The sequence below is a fragment of the Pyrgilauda ruficollis genome, unplaced genomic scaffold (assembly GCF_017590135.1).
Source record: "Pyrgilauda ruficollis isolate IOZ18807 unplaced genomic scaffold, ASM1759013v1 scaffold367, whole genome shotgun sequence".
NCBI lineage: Eukaryota > Metazoa > Chordata > Aves > Passeriformes > Passeridae > Pyrgilauda > Pyrgilauda ruficollis.
The window spans coordinates 18,784-36,345 of NW_024525123.1; the positions used below are offsets into that span (position 1 = coordinate 18,784).

At 35.8% G+C, this 17,562-nt stretch overlaps 1 protein-coding gene across 2 annotated transcripts in view; it reads left to right on the forward strand.

Annotated features, from left to right (window-relative positions):
• LOC121358011 (ras GTPase-activating protein 1) overlaps positions 1-17,562 on the forward strand; it is a 47,668-nt gene that overhangs the window by 15,825 nt on the left and 14,281 nt on the right. For both annotated transcript variants that reach the window (XM_041475846.1, XM_041475847.1), the window contains exons 6-15: positions 89-120; positions 2,446-2,498; positions 3,130-3,280; positions 6,124-6,202; positions 9,168-9,288; positions 11,349-11,505; positions 13,113-13,200; positions 15,276-15,353; positions 16,507-16,664; positions 16,952-17,028. In XM_041475846.1, coding sequence (XP_041331780.1) covers positions 89-120; positions 2,446-2,498; positions 3,130-3,280; positions 6,124-6,202; positions 9,168-9,288; positions 11,349-11,505; positions 13,113-13,200; positions 15,276-15,353; positions 16,507-16,664; positions 16,952-17,028 — 994 coding nt within the window. The remainder of the gene's footprint in view (positions 1-88; positions 121-2,445; positions 2,499-3,129; positions 3,281-6,123; positions 6,203-9,167; positions 9,289-11,348; positions 11,506-13,112; positions 13,201-15,275; positions 15,354-16,506; positions 16,665-16,951; positions 17,029-17,562) is intronic.

A 17,562-nucleotide genomic window follows, 5' to 3' on the forward strand; every position in this document is an offset into this window, starting at 1 on the left:
TTCTACAGAAGGTCTTAACTTACAAAATGTTTTTTTTTAAATTAAGTTGTACTGTTGTCATTCACTTGATATGTTAATTTTCTCATAGGGAAGAGAAGAAGATCCCCATGAAGGCAAAATGTAAGGATTTTTGTTTTGTTGTCTGAAAGCAATCGTAACTGTTTGTCAAGTTCCACTCTGAGATTTCTAAGTTTTTGAGAAAGTGACCAAAGAGATTTATTTTTTAATCTCAAGACTTCTTTATATACTAGCTGCTGCACATGCAGGGATCATGAACGTGAAAAAGTCGTGTAATAGGTGTTTCTGTTGTTAATGGATATTGCAGTGCTGAAATCTTAGATGAGGCCATTATGATCACTTTCAGCCAAAATATGCACAACGAAGTGTTTCTTGAACACAGTTGCCTTGGAGATAACAACCCTAAATACTGTACCAAAGTGCTATTAGAACAGTGTCTCCTGTTTGCCTCATGGGTGAGAGCGCAGATCTTCTGGAGAGTAGGAGTGCTCTGCAGAGGAATCTGGAGAAGCTGGGTCAGTAAGGCCAATGATATGAGATCTCACAAGGCCAAGTGATGGTTTCTGCCCATGGTTCATAACAACCCCTGCAGTGCTGCAGGCTGGGGCAGTGGCTGGAAAGCTGCTCAGCAGAAAGGACCGGAGGTGCTGGTCAACAGTGGCAGAACATTAGCCAGTGTGGGCCTAGGAGACCAAGAAAGCCAATGGCATCCTGGCTTGAGTCAGCAATAGTGTGGCCAGCAGGACCAGGGCAGTAACTGTCCTGCTGTACTCAGGATTGGTGAGGCCACACCTTGAGTTCTAGGTTCAGTTTTGGGCTCTCATGGCAAGAAAGATACTGAGGTGCTTCAGTGAGTCCAGAGAAGGAAAGCAGAGCTGGGGAAGGGTCTGGAGCACAAGTCTGATGAGAAGCAGTTAAGGGAACTGGTGGGGCTCAGCTTGAAGAAAACAAGGCTCAGGGAGAATCTCATTGCTTTCTATAGATGCCAGAAAGGAGGTTGTAGCTAGAAGAGGTCTCTTCTCCCACCCAGGTAGCAAGTTATAGGACAAGACGAAGCTTGCTCAAGTTGCACCAAGGGAGGGTTAGATTGGATATTAGGGAAGGTGCCTTCACTGAATGGGTTGTCAAGCCCTGGACCAGGCTGCCCAGGGCAGTGGTAGAATTACCATCTCTGGAGGGATTTAGAAGGTGTGTAGATGTGGCACTTGGGGAAATGGGTTTAGTGATTCCTTGGCAGTGCTTTGTTAAGGATTGGACATGATGGTCTTAAAGGTATTTTCCAGTGCAAAGGATTCTATGTTCCTGCAGTTCTGTGGTTCTTTTAGCACTTAAAGTTTGAAGAAAAAGTCACAGGACTGTAAATTTCCCTCTATTTGCTTAAATACTTTAAAAATTTTTAAAATTTCAACTTAGAATCAGCTGTATGTTGATATGTCAGTCTGTTAATAGGTTACATTCACAGGTGAAGATGAGTGGCAGATAGTTGTGAAAAATGTCTAGTGCCTTGATGACTTGTCTGGTGTCCTCATTTGTTTGTCATATTTGTGCTTGCTGTTTTTTTGCTGTTTCCCACTTTCCAAGAGGCTGGTGGCAGAAGGAGGCATTTCAGTGCTCTGTTTGGTTTACTGTGTCCTGCTAGTCAGTTTGGCAGTATGGATGTCTTCAAATGTGGAAATTTCATATTTGGAAAGTAGCTTGTAGGGGATGTGTGGAGTTTTGATTCTGTCTTTCAGCTGTTGTTTACCTTTCAGAGGAATCCATATTAATACCTGAAGGTAATACAGAAAGAAAGCCAGAAACTGGGGTATATTCTTATAAAAGCACTGTATCTTCAGCTTTCCTTTAAATACAGATTATTACGTTGTAGCATGTCAGGCTTTTCTGAATAGTGGTATCATGCCAAAACTAGGCAGAGGCTGTGAACTTTGTGGGGTACTACTCTGACACAAGACTCTGGGAAAGTACAAGGTGTGAGATCAAAGCAGTTTATATTCATTAATCTAACAAAGCTCAGTTTTGTTTCTACAGCTCTGGCAAATTTGAGTTTGAGGTTTTCTGTGTATAACTTCTTGTTTGAGCTTCAGATTTCATGATTCTAGTACACTGCTGTATGACTTCAAATAATGCCTGTGAAATTACCTACTTTTTGGACAATTCATATCAATCTCTAAACTCGCTTGTATTTGAACATCAGCTCCAAGTGTTTTATTGAAAAGAATTTACTTATATACCTATTAGTGTTAGTTTTTTCATGTTGTTGGGAGGAGAGAGTCATTAAGTAGCATAGATATTGATTGTCTCATCTATATATATTGGGTCTTTTTAAATAAAGATTAATTCATAGGTGCCAGAACCTTGGATGTCAGCACAACCAAAAAAGAGAACTGGTAGTCTTGCTTTCTAATTTTTCTCTTCATCTTTGTTAAGATGGTTCCATGGGAAGATCTCCAAACAAGAAGCTTACAGTTTGCTGATGACAGGTATGTGTCTTTTTGATGTGAAATACAGTGATAGGGAAATGGCACAAAGTGATCCTGTTAATAGGATCACTAAACTGTGGCAAAACTTCCTTTTATGTCTAAACATAAATGAGTGTTTTAGATTCCCCAATCTCTCTGTACGCTACCTCAGTAGAATATTACATTGGAAGAAAACTTTCATGGCTATCAGTACTGAGTATGTTCTCAAGTAAAGTTAATCTAATTATTTTTGATTTAATTAATTTTTAAATTGTTATATGTGGAACCAGTTATTTCACTTTCATAAAGCAAGTGTTTCTTTACATGAAAAGAGTACTTCTGACCCATATTGTTTAATACCTTACTTTAAATACTGGTGCGGAGATTTGAAAATGATACCAAACTTTTTTTGTATGATGTTTTAAAGAGATGGCAAAGATGTGGCTAGGTTACAGGCTATAGCTGAACCATATTTCATTAATTTTGGTGGTTTACTACTAGTTCTTGTAGTTTGAGATCACTACTGGAGTTTACCTCTGTAGGGTTTGTATTTCTTCAAGTGTGCAGTTCTTTCTAGTTTATGTAGAAATAGATTTCGTAAGGGTTTACATATATCACTAAGAAGAATAACACTGTTACGATGTCTTTTCAGTTGGTCAGGTGTGCAGTTTTCTTGTGAGGCCTTCAGATAATACACCTGGTGATTATTCACTTTATTTTCGGACCAGTGAAAATATTCAGCGTTTTAAAATATGTCCAACATCAAACAATCAGTTTATGATGGGAGGCAGATACTATAATAGGTGAGTTCTTGTGGCAGAAGGAATTATGCATATTATGCTTGCATGACTTGCTCCTGATAATTATTTACTACTATGATTTTAAGACTGTAGTTTCCTTTATACTAAATATTTTCTCTAATTTCCGTAGTAGTTACTCCTAACTGAGTAGATTCTTACAGTTAAAATAGCCTAAGTGTAACTTGTTTCTCTTGGAGTATTTGTGCTTGTTCTGCCAACCAGTTGCTTCATTCTGTAAATTGTGGTTTGAATGGATCATGTGGATCCATAAATTCTGTATCTGTAATTAAGAGATTACTCTATTTGAAGCAGCTTGGAAGCTTCTACATGCGTTCTTGTCTGTTTGAAAAGGAGAAAATAAAAATGCTAATTTTATCTGGGACAATCTAATAGAGTTCTCAAATAATAGAAATGGGTATTTACAAGAAAGGGGAAAAATGCCTACATTGTTGGAAAAAGTTACTAAATTACATTGAAATATATGCATGGTACTTGGAGCAGAAATATAGATCAGTTCATTTAGAGTGAACAAACTTAGGATGCATTTAGAGTTGTTGTTATCTGGAAGACTTTTCTGTGAAAAGTGAAAATTAAACTTCCTCCTTAAACAGAGGTCATTGCCTGCCTTAAAAAAACCAGTATTTTTCCAGTCCTGCTCACCTAGAACCAGGGCATTCTTACCCCAGTTGAGAATTTCTCTCACTTCTGAGTGAGTAGAGATTCAGCAGCTAGTGTGTCTGAGAAAATGTCACAGTCTCCTCACTAAGTTCAGTGGACTTTTTCATATGACTTCACTCACATGATGCTGTGAGGCTAAATAATTGGATCCTTATGAACCTAGGCCCATTTCACACCCAGGCTGCTTGAATACCTTCTTCATTAGTCAGTCTGGCCTCCAGTCATCCTCACTGAAAACTAGGCTAGCTGCAGGGTCAGCCTTTCATGAAGGTAAATGCCGATTTCTAGTTGCGTGGCTTAGGAGGAGGAGATAGGCCAGGAGCCCCCCACCCTTGGTGCTGTCAAATTAATAATCAACTTAGAGGAACTCTTATTAGTCTCAAATGGGTTTGTACCATTAAATAGTACACTTTCAGAAAGATACTACCTTGTTATTGCTTCAGATTACGTTATAATACAATGCTGGATTCACTTGGTATGTAGATTACATTTGTCTGAAAGAGATTCTGTGCAGCCGAACAGAAAACAAGATTTTAAAGTTAAGCAGCAATAAATTATGACAAAGTGCTTTAAGAATTTATTTTATTATTTTGTTACATAGTTTTCCAGAGATCTTCCCTAGTGTCAAAGAAAATCTTTGTTTTTGTTATATGTTTGGGAGAATTATCACTATACTCTTAAGGTGATATTCAGTTCAAATTTCTGTGTGTGTAAGGTTGGTAAATTTGCTGGAAGTTCAAACATATAATGAAGAATGCAGCCCTTAGGGACTCCATCAAGGCTTGGAGTCCTAGTCTAAATGTTACTCAAACTACAGAAGGAGTTTTTAAATACTACTGAATTTATTCTTTGTCCTGTGGTACAAAATTGTAGAAGTTTTGCAGGCACCTGCTCCTTACATTACGGAACTCCTGATAGCATTTTTAATTAAGGAAGCAAATGGTGTGTTGAAGGTCAAGATATTTGTGATTTGATGAGTGAGAAAATTCATCTAATGCTGTTTGATTGATTAGAAAATGTTGGTAATAGCTATTCAACCTGTGAAATGCAGTGACTGAGGCATTGTTTTTTGTAGTGTGACACAGCTGAAATTCTTACGCAGAAAACAGCACATGTAGACAGCATGTCAGTAAAAATTGAAATTAATTACTTGATTTCATTAAAACTGCAAGAAATATTAATCTCCTTTTACATATCTGAAAAATAAAAGTGCTCGTGGGAAGGTAATTTTATCAAGTTTGTCTAGTTCATAGCTTCAGAATGAAATAGAAAAGCCAACCTAGATACCTTGATATTGTTTTATTTAGAAGGTTTTGAGATGTTTTTACAGTATCAGCTATTGTTCCAGTGTTGCGCACATGCCTTATTTGTATCTTTGCACACACAGCTGAGTATGCATTAACGGAGAAGTCACACTGAGTATATTTTTCATCTATTTAATTACTTAGCTCTTTTTCTAGATGGATATTTGCATGTAAATGATTAATTTCTGTTGATGACCCTGTTGCTGTGCTTAATTACAGTGTGAATTTCAGTAGTGCAAAAATAAATTAGAGCAACTTAAATGTCTTGAATGTCAGCTTGTATCTGTTACTTCTTCTTCCTGAGCCTTCCAAGTGCAATTGCAGTCTGAATCTGATGACTACGAATGCATCCCTGCAGAGGAGTGCTGCTGAGTATTTAAAAGGATAGCTCAGTGATGTCCAGTTGTAATGTGTATAAGCCTCCTACCAACCTTTTCTGTTTTCTATTCCTGTCCTCATAGAAGGAGATTGCACTTCACTCAGAGTATGTCCCATTCCACTTAGCTAATTACTCTAGGACTTGGAAAATTATTGCCAGTGAAATAGCAGTTTTTCAGCCTGGTTTGAAAGTGGGTAATGCATATGTACTACCTGAATGTAGTGCAGTATCCTCATTTGACATTTTAAGCAAGTCATTAAAATATTTTGCAAAGTTTAGGATTAATACATTCTGAATACAGTTTTGTGATCTTTCCTGACTTCAGTAAATCCTCATTCCTTTCAGATAAGGTTATGATGATTAACACTTGATTTTATTAAAACTTTGAGGGAACGGTTTCTGTGGTTTTATGGAAAAGTAGATTCTCAAACAGTGGAAAAATTAATTTGTTTAACATTTCGATATTCTTTTTCTTATTGGAACAGTATTGCTGACATCATTGAGCACTACAGAAAAGAACAGATTGTTGAAGGATATTACTTAAAAGATCCTGTTCCAGTGCAGGTAGGATTTAATCTCTGAGCCTTTGATGTTGAAGTCACAGACTGAATCACTATCAAATCAATTTATGAACTAAATTACAGCAGAGATACCAGTGGTAAACAGCAGCATCTCCAGTAGTCAGTCATGCACAGTTTCAGTGTTTTCAGCTCATCTGTTTCTTCTGTTTTATCCTCAAATACATACACTTACTGAAGACTGGCTTGTAGTCAGCAGAAAGTATGGTAAGTTCTGTCTATGCCATGAGGTGTTTGACCTCTACTCTGCGCCCCTAGCTCTGTTCCTGATTTAATTTTTGCTTTGATTTAATCCCGTATTAAAGGGAACCTGTCTGGTCTTGTCTCTTCTGTGTCTGGGGTTTTTCTCCTGTCACAGGAAACCTATACACACCTAAAAGCTTCAGGAGTGATTGCAGGGAGTGCAAAAGATTCAGGAGTGACTGTAGCACTTGTTCTGAAGTGCACTTACCTCATAGAAAAATTGATTCTAAGAGATGACCAGTAATAAGCATACCACATAATTTAGCTTTTCATGAGCTTATAGCTAGTTATAAAATTTACATACCTACTCTTTTCTTTTTCTATTCCCAAGCTTTCCTCTTTCATCAAATCAGAAATTTGCTCTTCCTGTCCTCCCTAAAGAGAGTTGCAGTCAATTCATACCCCTTTGTGGCATCTTTTTTATTAATATGAGAGCATTTCTTCTCTTCACCAAGCTAAGCACACAGAAGCTGATCCTGTCTCTTTGTAATGTTTTCATAGTTGCCTTGCTGCTACCAGTTTTGGTATGAACTTGCCTTCCTTGAATATGTACCAGAACAATTAGAGTAGTACCATGTTATGCATAATTCCCTTTCCCTCTGGAAAGCACTTAATGAATATACATGTAATTTTCTGTGGTGGGTTGACCCTGGTAAGCTGCTACAGACCTGCACCTTTGTTTGCTCATTCCCTATTCCTATTCAATGGGGCAAAAGCAAAAAAACTCCTGGGTTGAGATAAATACTGTTTTATAAGCAAAGGAAGGGGTGATACAAAGGCAAACACTCAACGCCTGTCACAAGTAGACTAACGCCCAGGTGCTCTCTGAGACCTTCCTGTGCCCACACACTTATTGCTGATCATGATGTTACATGAGAGGGACTATCCCTCTGATAAATTGGCATCATCTGTCCTGGTTATCTCTGCTCCCAGCATGTTGTCCAGCAAGCCACCTCACTGAGGAAGGGGGCATAGTGGGAAATGGGGAAAGGCTTGAGGCTTTCTTGAGTCTTGAGTATGCAGGTACTGATCAACAAAAGCCAGAACACTGGTGTGTTACAAATACCGTTTCAGTCACAAAACCAAAACAGCACTTTAGGGGCTGCCATGGCAGAAGTTAAATCCATCCTTGTGAGACCAGTGTGTTAGTATAGCCCAGTATCGCAGCCAGTCCTCCAATGAGTGACTCAGCTGCTCACATCTCATTTTCTGTAAGTATTGACAGGTGTAACTGCTGTGTTGCACTAAGAGGTGCATTCATTGTTATTGCAATCTTTCCTATACTGCTAATTGTGTTGTGTCCTTGGTGCTTCCCCATGGTTTCCTGCTGTTAACTTGTGCTCAGTAATGTGGTTGGGTCAGAAAGCAAATAGGAATTCTGAAATTGCTCCTTGGAAAACTTAATTAGTAACTTTCTTCATTATTCCTCTTTAATACTGGCAGTAAGTCTTTATTTTAGCTTTTCACACATGCAAAACTTACAGTTTCTGTATTAATAAAATCTGTATTGACTAATTTTCCATGTGAGAGTACTTCAGATTCTTTTAACCTAGCCAGATGCACTTGTGACTTTCTTTGAAAATTTAGTGCTCAGTGGTGCAGTTAATGTTCAGCTTCGCCTCTTCCATGTAGCACCATGCTCTGTGTTTTTAGGAGGGAAAAAGAATTCAGAAGTTTTGCATCATTTTAGAGTCTATCTGATGGAATTCCTGTGTCTGATATGATATTTACTTAAAAGTATTTGTCACTAGATGTCTTGTTTTTTGCACTACTCCTTGTGCACTTAACGTTAAAGACATTATCTTGATAGATTATCATGTTATGTTATCATTTCATAACATACGGATATAGCTTCCATTGTAGGTCCTGTAATTCCTATTAGTGTTACCAAATTATTTTTCATCTTGCTATTGCTGTTTTGATCAAAATCATAATTATTGCAGATATATGCACAGGAAGAAAAGTAGAATATTATGTAAGAATCAGTTCATACGTCTCTTTTCATTTCAGTGATGATGTCCTTACTACTTCATAGTCTTGATTTTCTTGGTTTTTTATGGCTAAAATACTTTTGTTCTTCAGCTTACTTAGTAAGGTCAGAACTGGCTTGGGTTTTGGTCATATTTATTACTTGCATTTCTAGATACTATCATTTTTTGTATGAATTTATCTTTTTTTCTGTTTCCTGTTCCTTCCTTTCTTCTCTTGTCCTGAATTCTGCTCAGTTACATCATGTGGGTTCTAATGAGATTATTGCGGGACTGTGCCGACTTTGAGTCGGTTTTAATTACGATCTGCACCACTTTTATTGCTTCAGAGTTTATCCATGATATCACAGGCTATGAGCTTTGGTAGTAGACAGTTAGAAAGCTAGATAAATCTTCAGAGACTGGCATAAATTTTAACACAGTGAAATCACAGTGAAAGATCATGTTTTTTGTTTTTGCATGAAAAATACTTAGTTTGTAGAAGTTGGTCTGTATTGAAAACCCTTATTTTATTTCAGTTTGGGAAATATGGAAAGAGTCATAGTACATTTCTAGCTTGTGTATTGTATGAAAAATGAATGGTTTAGTAAAACACATGAGAGAAAAATAGTAATGAGTTAGGTAGCATTCAGTAAGATGATCCTGATTGCAGCTTCATAGGATACATTTTTTAATGGCAATTTCTGAGCTTAAAGTATGTTTTTCTGACATGTTTTCTAGCACCAAGAACAAGTGCTTAATGATACAGTGGACGGAAAAGAAATCTACAATACAATTCGTCGCAAAACAAAGGATGCTTTTTATAAAAATATTGTCAAAAAAGGATATCTTCTGAAAAAAAGTGAGTTATGATTGTCTCTGTTATTTTTTAAAGTAAGAGAAAAAGCAGATAATGATCATAGAATCATACAGTATCTTAAATTGGATGGGAGTCACAAAGATCATGCTCTTTGCAGATCTACTGAAAGCTAAACCACATGACTAAGAGCATTATCTATACACTCCTTAAACCCTTACAGGCTGTGAGCACTTCCTGCCTACCCTGTTCTAAGGACCAGCCGCCTCCTCAGTGAAGAACTTTTTCCTAAGGTCTAAACTGAAATTTCCCTGCATCAACTTCTTTCCATTTCCTCATGCCCTATTGTTGGTCACTAGAGAGCAGAGATTAGCACCTCCTAGCTGAATTTAATTAATTTAGTGGTACTAGAAAGAGCAAAATTGAAGTGGACAAAAGTTTCTAGGAAGGGTATAAGGAGTGTGAAGGATCTTTTTCCTTAAGTAGTAGATCAATAGATTGGTGTGATACATGAAATTACATGCAGCATGAAAATTTAGGTTGGCAGTTCTGAAAAAATCAGCACAGCACAAAAAGTAGGCATCCTTGTCAAAGGTAGCATTCAAAGCATGAAATGAAATATATTTTCATGAAGTACGTGTAGTTAATGGTGAACTCGCCAAGTTCTAGCTGACAGAGGTTTGAGAGAGCTAGAATAGTGTAAATCTGTACATTCACCGCAGAGAACAGCTGGTTTTAATTTTGTTATTCCAAGTGAGGTTGTATGTTTTCAATCTTAAATTTAAAATGCGCAGTCTGTCATACAAAGGATATAGTGACTTCTTAGGGTTCTAACACTGACACAGCGTAACATACAATAAGCACATTAAAAGCTGACAGCTTGACTTATTTCAGTGTAACCTTCAGTATTACCCTGAAGAATTTCCTTTGAAGTTTTGAGGAAGCTGGTCCCTTGCCGAGTGTTATATTTCTACTTTTTGGAAAAATCAGCATTATTGGACACAGAAAAACGGTATCAATAACAAGATTTCTGCAAATGACAAGAAGGATAAGTTACAGGTGGTAATCTGGATAGTGACCAAATGCAAGAAAGAAGGTATGAGTTTACATATAGCCTAATACAAGAGACTTTAAAAAATCCCAAACCACCCCAAACTATACCTTCTGAAAAGAATAAGGGAAGCATCTCATTTGTTGAGGAGGTTTATTCTCAGAGGTGTAGAGAGATATCATGGAGTAAGGAATGAAATGGGAATGACTTGGAAAAATTAGGCTAAAAGAGGCAAATTGGAGTACTCTCTTGTAGAGAGATGCGCATAGTATATATGGACTAAATGCAATAAAATCACTCTTCCATTTAGGAGTCATAGTATAATAAATGAGTGTTACATTTGTATTTTGGAAACAATTTTGCTACTAGTTTATTGAGGCCCCAGTGGATTTATGATGATTAAAGTGTAAAATAAAGGCTGAAAGTTTTTTTTCTAAATGGTACTCTGATTTAAGCATTAATTTGTTGCAGAATGCTCCTAATCCATTGTAATTCAAAGAACCTTTCTCTGCAGCAAGTGGAAACAGCCAAATTCTTACATACGATTGTGCTTGTGGGTTGATTCTGATTTAAGTTTGCATATAAAATATTTCCATTTCTGTTCTTCAGCTATATGTTTTTAGGTATTGTAATGCAGTCAATGGTCAGAGTTTAGGAGTAACTTTCTAATGTCGAGAGTCCATTTCTTAAAAAAATCTAATGAATGGGGCCCACATTGTCACTATTTGCAATCTGTGTAGATACAGGCATAACACTGAGAGGAGCTCACTGTTGGGGCAGCTCATATGCACTTGCATAATGCTGTTGAAAGCACTGAGGATGTTTGAAGAATCTTTTGCAACTCTACCTGCATCTGTGAAGAGGATCTGGTTTTTGTCACATGTATAAAATTGAATGTGTATACTGATGTTATAACTCAAGTGTGATTATCTGTACATTCTTATTCTCCTTAGAATTTGACAGAAGCTTTACTGCCCTCTTCTGTTTTCTTAATTTACAAAATTTACATGTTGTTTTAGACAGTATTGTAACCATTTGCTTGATTCTTGTACAGGTAAAGGAAAGAGATGGAAAAACTTGTACTTTATATTGGAGGGAAATGATGCCCAGCTTATTTATTTTGAAAGTGAAAAACGAGCCACAAAACCCAAAGGACTAATAGACCTTAGTGTGTGTTCTGTCTATGGAGTACATGACAGTTTATTTGGCAGGTAGGACATTGGGGTTTTTTTTAATCCTATTGCACTGAGAGTTGATAAAGAATTTTTGTGAATTCTAAAAGTTCTATATCATTTTTAGGTAGGTATTTGAAAGCTAACTTGATTAGAAGTCTGCTTTTCTATTTAAAAACAAGTATTTGTTTGTAATATACTAGTTCATATAAGTAAACATCCTCAAAGATTGTTTTTGCACAATTACTATACTCAGAGTTACTTACAAATCAAATCTTACTTACTGTAATATTTAGATATTTGAAATATGGTGACCACAGGGGACGTGATTATCAGCAAGAAAGTTGAGAATCAGAAGTGTTAGATATCAGTAGAAATTAAGAAGAGCATTTATGTATTTTTTCACTGGTAGTTACAAAAACAACTCCACTGGCCTATATTCTATAGAATTTTTATAGAAGAAATAACTATATTTACTTAAAAGTGATAGAAATTCTAGCTATCCTACAGTTCTTAATATTTATTGAAAAATTATATATAGACAACTTCTAGTTATTTTGTGAAAAAACTAGAGACAAATGTTTAACATTAGTGGTATTTCTTGATCTGCAAGGACTGATGCTTTGCTCTGTCTGTTTGTGGGTTTTTAAAATCTTTAAAAATTTTGAAAAAAACTCCAACATCTAACTACTGGAATGAGGAGCACAGATATAGATAAAGATTATTTTTAAAAAATGCTGAAATGGTTGACAATTAGGCATGAATAGTTGACAATTAGGCATGAAGCTTTGGTACATATTGTAATCAATAAGCATTCTGTTTCCTTCTCTTAAACAGCTTTTAAGAAACCCTGTGTTGTGGGTTGGAGCCAAGTTGGGTGCTAGGTGGTACTTACAGATGTGTAGGAGGACATGCAGCTTAGGAAGCTTACTGTTAGTGAGGAACTGCAGCTGAGACAGAGTTCCTCCTGCATTTCAAGATAAAAAACGGTCTCTGCCGTTTCCTCAGAAATACAGTGAAGGCTGTACTTCTGCAGCATTTAAGGTTGTGGAGGTTTGTGTCACATACACTCAAATGTTTCCTGTATCATCTAGTACACATCTTACTCATCATGAGAGCTGTGGGACACTTTCAGCTAGGGGATTCCTTAGGTTAGTACTGTTTTCTGAAAGAAAAATCCTTAATGTATGATTAACTGGTTGTGAAATAATGCTGAACTTCCACTGCTTTTAAATTGTCTAGGAATAATCCTTACTGACATGTGTTTTGAGATGTCTGCTTTTTTTGTCTTGGCTGTAAGCCAGCATACATGCCTGCTGAGTATATAGTGTTCTAAAAACGTGTCAATGTTCTAAAGCAGGCTGCATGTAAGTTTTCTTAAAATGACACAACACATTTAAAACCAAAAGGTAGTTTTTGAAGATCTGATGAATCTTGTTGGAAGTCTTCCTCTTTCCATTTGTGATGGTAACATGTAGATGAACAAACATTGATGCAATTATTCAATGCAGCTTAGAGACAAACAGGAGAAATCTGTTAGTTCAGTGTAAACTTTGTTTTGACACAGATCAAGTGAAAGTGTCTGTTAATATGTGAAGAGTAATTAAACTTAATTTTTGTTGGTTTTTTTTTTTTTTATTTTTAAGGCCAAACTGTTTTCAGATAGTAGTTCAGCACTTTAGTGAAGAGCATTACATCTTTTACTTTGCAGGCGAAACTCCAGAACAAGCGCAGGTGAGAGTTTTCATTTGCTAAGTCTAAAAAAAGTAACCTTTAATCTTGTGCTGTTCAGTGATGTTGCCCTTCTGAAACAGGAAGCGGATGTATCACAAATATTTAGTGGTTATATAGCAGGTGTTAAAATGAACTGGTAGCAGATCTCTGAGCGGGAAGGTTGGTGCTGAAAATCCAGGACCTGTATTACCTATTCTTCATGGTTTTAGTTTTGACAAATTCCAGTCAGGCCCCATGCGCAGAACTTCCATTACTTTCTGTTACCTGTTTCTGGAGAACATACATGTTTTTTGACATAGTTCAATTCAGAAGAAGAAATTTAATCTCCAGGTCTTTTCCGTGGTATAAAATACAGCACAGTAAGTTAGAGTTTTACTTCAAAATAAAATAAATAAAATGCTAATGCATGTATGTATGCCCAGTGACCAAAGTGCATTGAACTACCTTTTCCAGTTTTTTGCTGTGTATATGAACTGGTAGTCATGCATAGTCTTTGGCCCTGATGATGAACAGTGTAAGGTTTTCTGGGTTTATATACTATCTTTAGTTAATAGCTCTCTTAACAGTTATGTTCAGTGATTAAGAGTTGTGGGAGAGAAGCTTACTTCTGAGAAATTAGTTTACCAGTGGATTGTATCTAAAAAGACACAGTGTTCTTGTTTAAGTTCTGCAAGTTCACAGCTCTGATGTATATGTTGCATTAGAAATTAAGCTTTGCATTTGCTGTTATTTGAATGGCATGAAGTAACCATTTTAGAGCACTCATAACAGACTGTAGTCACCAGAGCATGAAGTCTATATAAATACAGTATTTTGTGCTGTATATAAAGGAAAGCACAGATTTGCTTCTTAAATTAATGCCATTTGTTAAATTTGGAGAGATGACATAAGAATTATGTAGTGGAATTTGTTATACAACTGTCAGTATACTGTCTTCAAGCAGCAGTATGCTGTATCATAATTGAGAATATATAAACGAAATTCCATGCTCCTTAATTTTTGTCATATCTGTAAAATCTTCTGTTTTCCAAAAAATAAAATAATTAAGAATGTGTAGAAGATAGATTGTCCTGTTTTGTTTCCTGAACATTTGGTTTAATTTGGTTTTGAAATTGCTTAACAAGCTGTTCACTGCGTTTATACGGAACACAGTTGTTTCAGGTTTCTTTATAATATGGCTTTGGCCCAGAAAAGTTTGCAAATATTTATCTTTTGAGAAAGCTCAGCTTTTTTTACTTTCTAACATTTCATAGAAAAATAGAAACTTGGTGAGGTGTAGCTGGAAGCTTTTCCTTGGAAGGATTTGAAAGCTGAAGCCTAACTCACAATGCTAAGAATAGATGCAGTACACATTCCTATATTTTTAAGATTTGGAAGATGCTGTGAAAAATGATTGAAGCACTGTTGTGGGAGTTTTAATGACATTGTTAAATTGTACTTTGAGAGTAGATCTTGGAGATACTAACTGAAGAGAAGACTGTTGGTTAAAACCTAAATCGTGTGCTTTGCAAGAAATGTACAGGATTTAATGGTTGGGAGACAGTAACTAGTGAATGAGGCTATAATACATCTTTCACCTTCCAAAGACAAACTGGAGAATGTTGGATATATGCTCTTATGTTTCTCTGTTAATTGTTCGATTTTTGTTTGAAGTATACAGTGTTGCAACTACCATACGGGAGTACTAGAGAGAATAATCAGACCAGTTTGGCTTGTTAACTGCAATTTTCTCAGAAGCAAACAACTTTTTCTTAATTTTCTATACAATTTGCAATTTCTTGTAGTATCACTACACTGGAAAATTGGCAAAGGTCACACTGTCTATCCATTAGTAATGCATGATAATTCTAAAAGAGAAAATGGTTCAGATTTGCAAATTATTTATGAGGTTTTGCTTAGTAACGATAATAAATTTGCTTTAATATTCAGACTTCTGTACTGTGGAATTGCAGAAGACTTAGGTTTTGCCAGGCTAAAGTGAAAATTCAGATACTTTTTGCAGATATGTCTGTTCCACTGCAAGAAGCTGTATCTGTCTTGGTTTCATTACATTCTTCTGTATCCTTCTCTCTTAGGAATGGATGAAAGCTCTGCAGGTGTTCTGCAGTTTAAGAAAAACCAGTCCAGGAACATCAAATAAACGTCTGCGTCAGGTGAAGCTGATATTGTGGGTTGGAGGTGCATGTGGAGGAGTATTTTGCCTCCTCTATGCTAAATGATACTAATAAGTCTCAGAATTTTTCCTTTCAACATTAGCAAATCCTGAATAAAAGTCTGAAGAAGTCAGCAGCTTTTCAAATATGCCTCACATGGGAAATTTAAAACATTCATATGACATGTCAACAAAAAATGTTATAAAAATTATATTATACACACATAAAATGCCCATTATTTACATTTTATTTGCATGTAAATACATGTTATTTAACTAATTATATTCATTTTATGTAACAAATACATGCTGAGCCAAGTTTGTGTCTTAATTTCTCTTTGCCTCTTGAAAGTGCCTTATACACCAGAATTTCTTCAGAGAGAGAGGGCAATCAGTCTTAAATAGCTATGTCTGTAATGATTGGAGAATAACAGGGAAATACTTTAAGAATTCCTGATATGATTTAATCTTAGGAACACTGAATGTAATTACTTGTTAGAGGCAGTAGAGAATGGAATAAAATGGTGAATAAAAAGTAGTAAACCACCACTGTTTGGTTGTGAACATTAATGAAGTCTGGATACTTCTGCATAAGTGAACTTAATTAGCTGAATTTACAGATGAAGTGACAGGTGCAGCTGGGAGCTTTAGTGTGCAAAAGCCAAATAAAAAGGGAATTTTCTTGAAAAAGCAAAGACAGTGTTTATCTCTATAAAAGAATACAATGTAATGTGTTGTACAAGAGAATTTTACGTAATCTGTTAGGAAAGCACCAAACACTAAACCACTGTATTTGGAATTGTTCATGGCTCTTACTCAGAGTGCCAGTTTTCCATTTCAGTAAAATTTTCTGTGTATGGAAAAGTTGTTATTTGCAAATCATAATGGCTCAAAAATGATTTTAAAATAAAACCCCAAGATGCCTTAAAAACATGGGTCTGGATATTTGTTTGCAGTAGTTATTTGAGTTACTCTTACTTTGATCCTTGTGCTTCTTAAAATGTTCCAGTACCTTTGGTCTTTACTCTACTAATAAGGAGTTTGGTATTCAGTATTCACATAGTAACATTAAGCCTCTGCATAGAGGATTAAAATAATTAATTCATGTGCTTTGTATTTTAGCAACAAAAAATAAATAGTTTATTTTTTTTCAGGTCAGCAGTCTCATTTTGCATGTAGAAGAAGCTCATACACTCCCAGTAAAGCATTTCACAAACCCATATTGTAATATCTACCTGAACAGTGTCCAGGTAGCAAAAACACACATCAGGGAAGGACAGAACCCTGTGTGGTCTGAAGAATTTGTCTTTGAGTAAGTTTTAATTATCTTGAATTAGTGAATTTCACTTTTAATTTGTATTTGATTTAAGATTCTTAACATTTGTTTATAGTTTTACAGTATTTTTAAAAATACTTTATATGTGCTTATACAGCAGCAACATTTCAGACAAATTCTGCATGGGTAGAATTTTGTGTAGGCATCTCTCTTTGCTAATGTAAGTGGCTGATAATGATAACTTGGGATTGAAATGAAATTAGGAAAAGCTTAAATGCCAGCCATGTGTAGTATTAACTGAGGCTCTCTGTCTTTTCTCCTAGTGATCTTTCATCTGATATTAATAGATTTGAGATAAGTCTTAGTAACAAAACAAAGAAAAGTAAAGATCCAGATATATGTAAGTATTTTTCTGTAAAAGATACTCATATATTACAGCAATGGATACTTTGTGTGGTTATCATTGCTTTTGTTAAGGGTTGTCATAAGAGAATTAAGTAGGTTTTTATGTTCACCATACTGCCTGTGTATGTTTTTGATGTCTGGTACTGGCTTTCCATTAATATTTTTACAAGGAGAACTTCCACTGATTTTAGTTGTAAAATGCACTATACTCTAGTCCTGTATGTCTGACATATGCTTTGTGGTAACTACTGCTAGATAATGACTGAGCTTACCAAAAAGCAAGAGCGAAGAGAAATTTTCTTCATTAGTCTGCTCCATAAAATGTTAAGTTTCACGGAGTCTGACTATATGGAATTTCTTTTCAGGTTTTTGGTTGCTTCCAGTGAGACAGGGAAAGGTGCAATTCTTTATTAAAAAAAAATAATCTTGACAGTCTCTGAAGAAGCCTTCCCTTTTTTTCTTTCTCTTTTATCTCAACTGTCTTCTTCCCTTATTACCACACTTTGGCTTAAATCTGAAGTTATCTCAA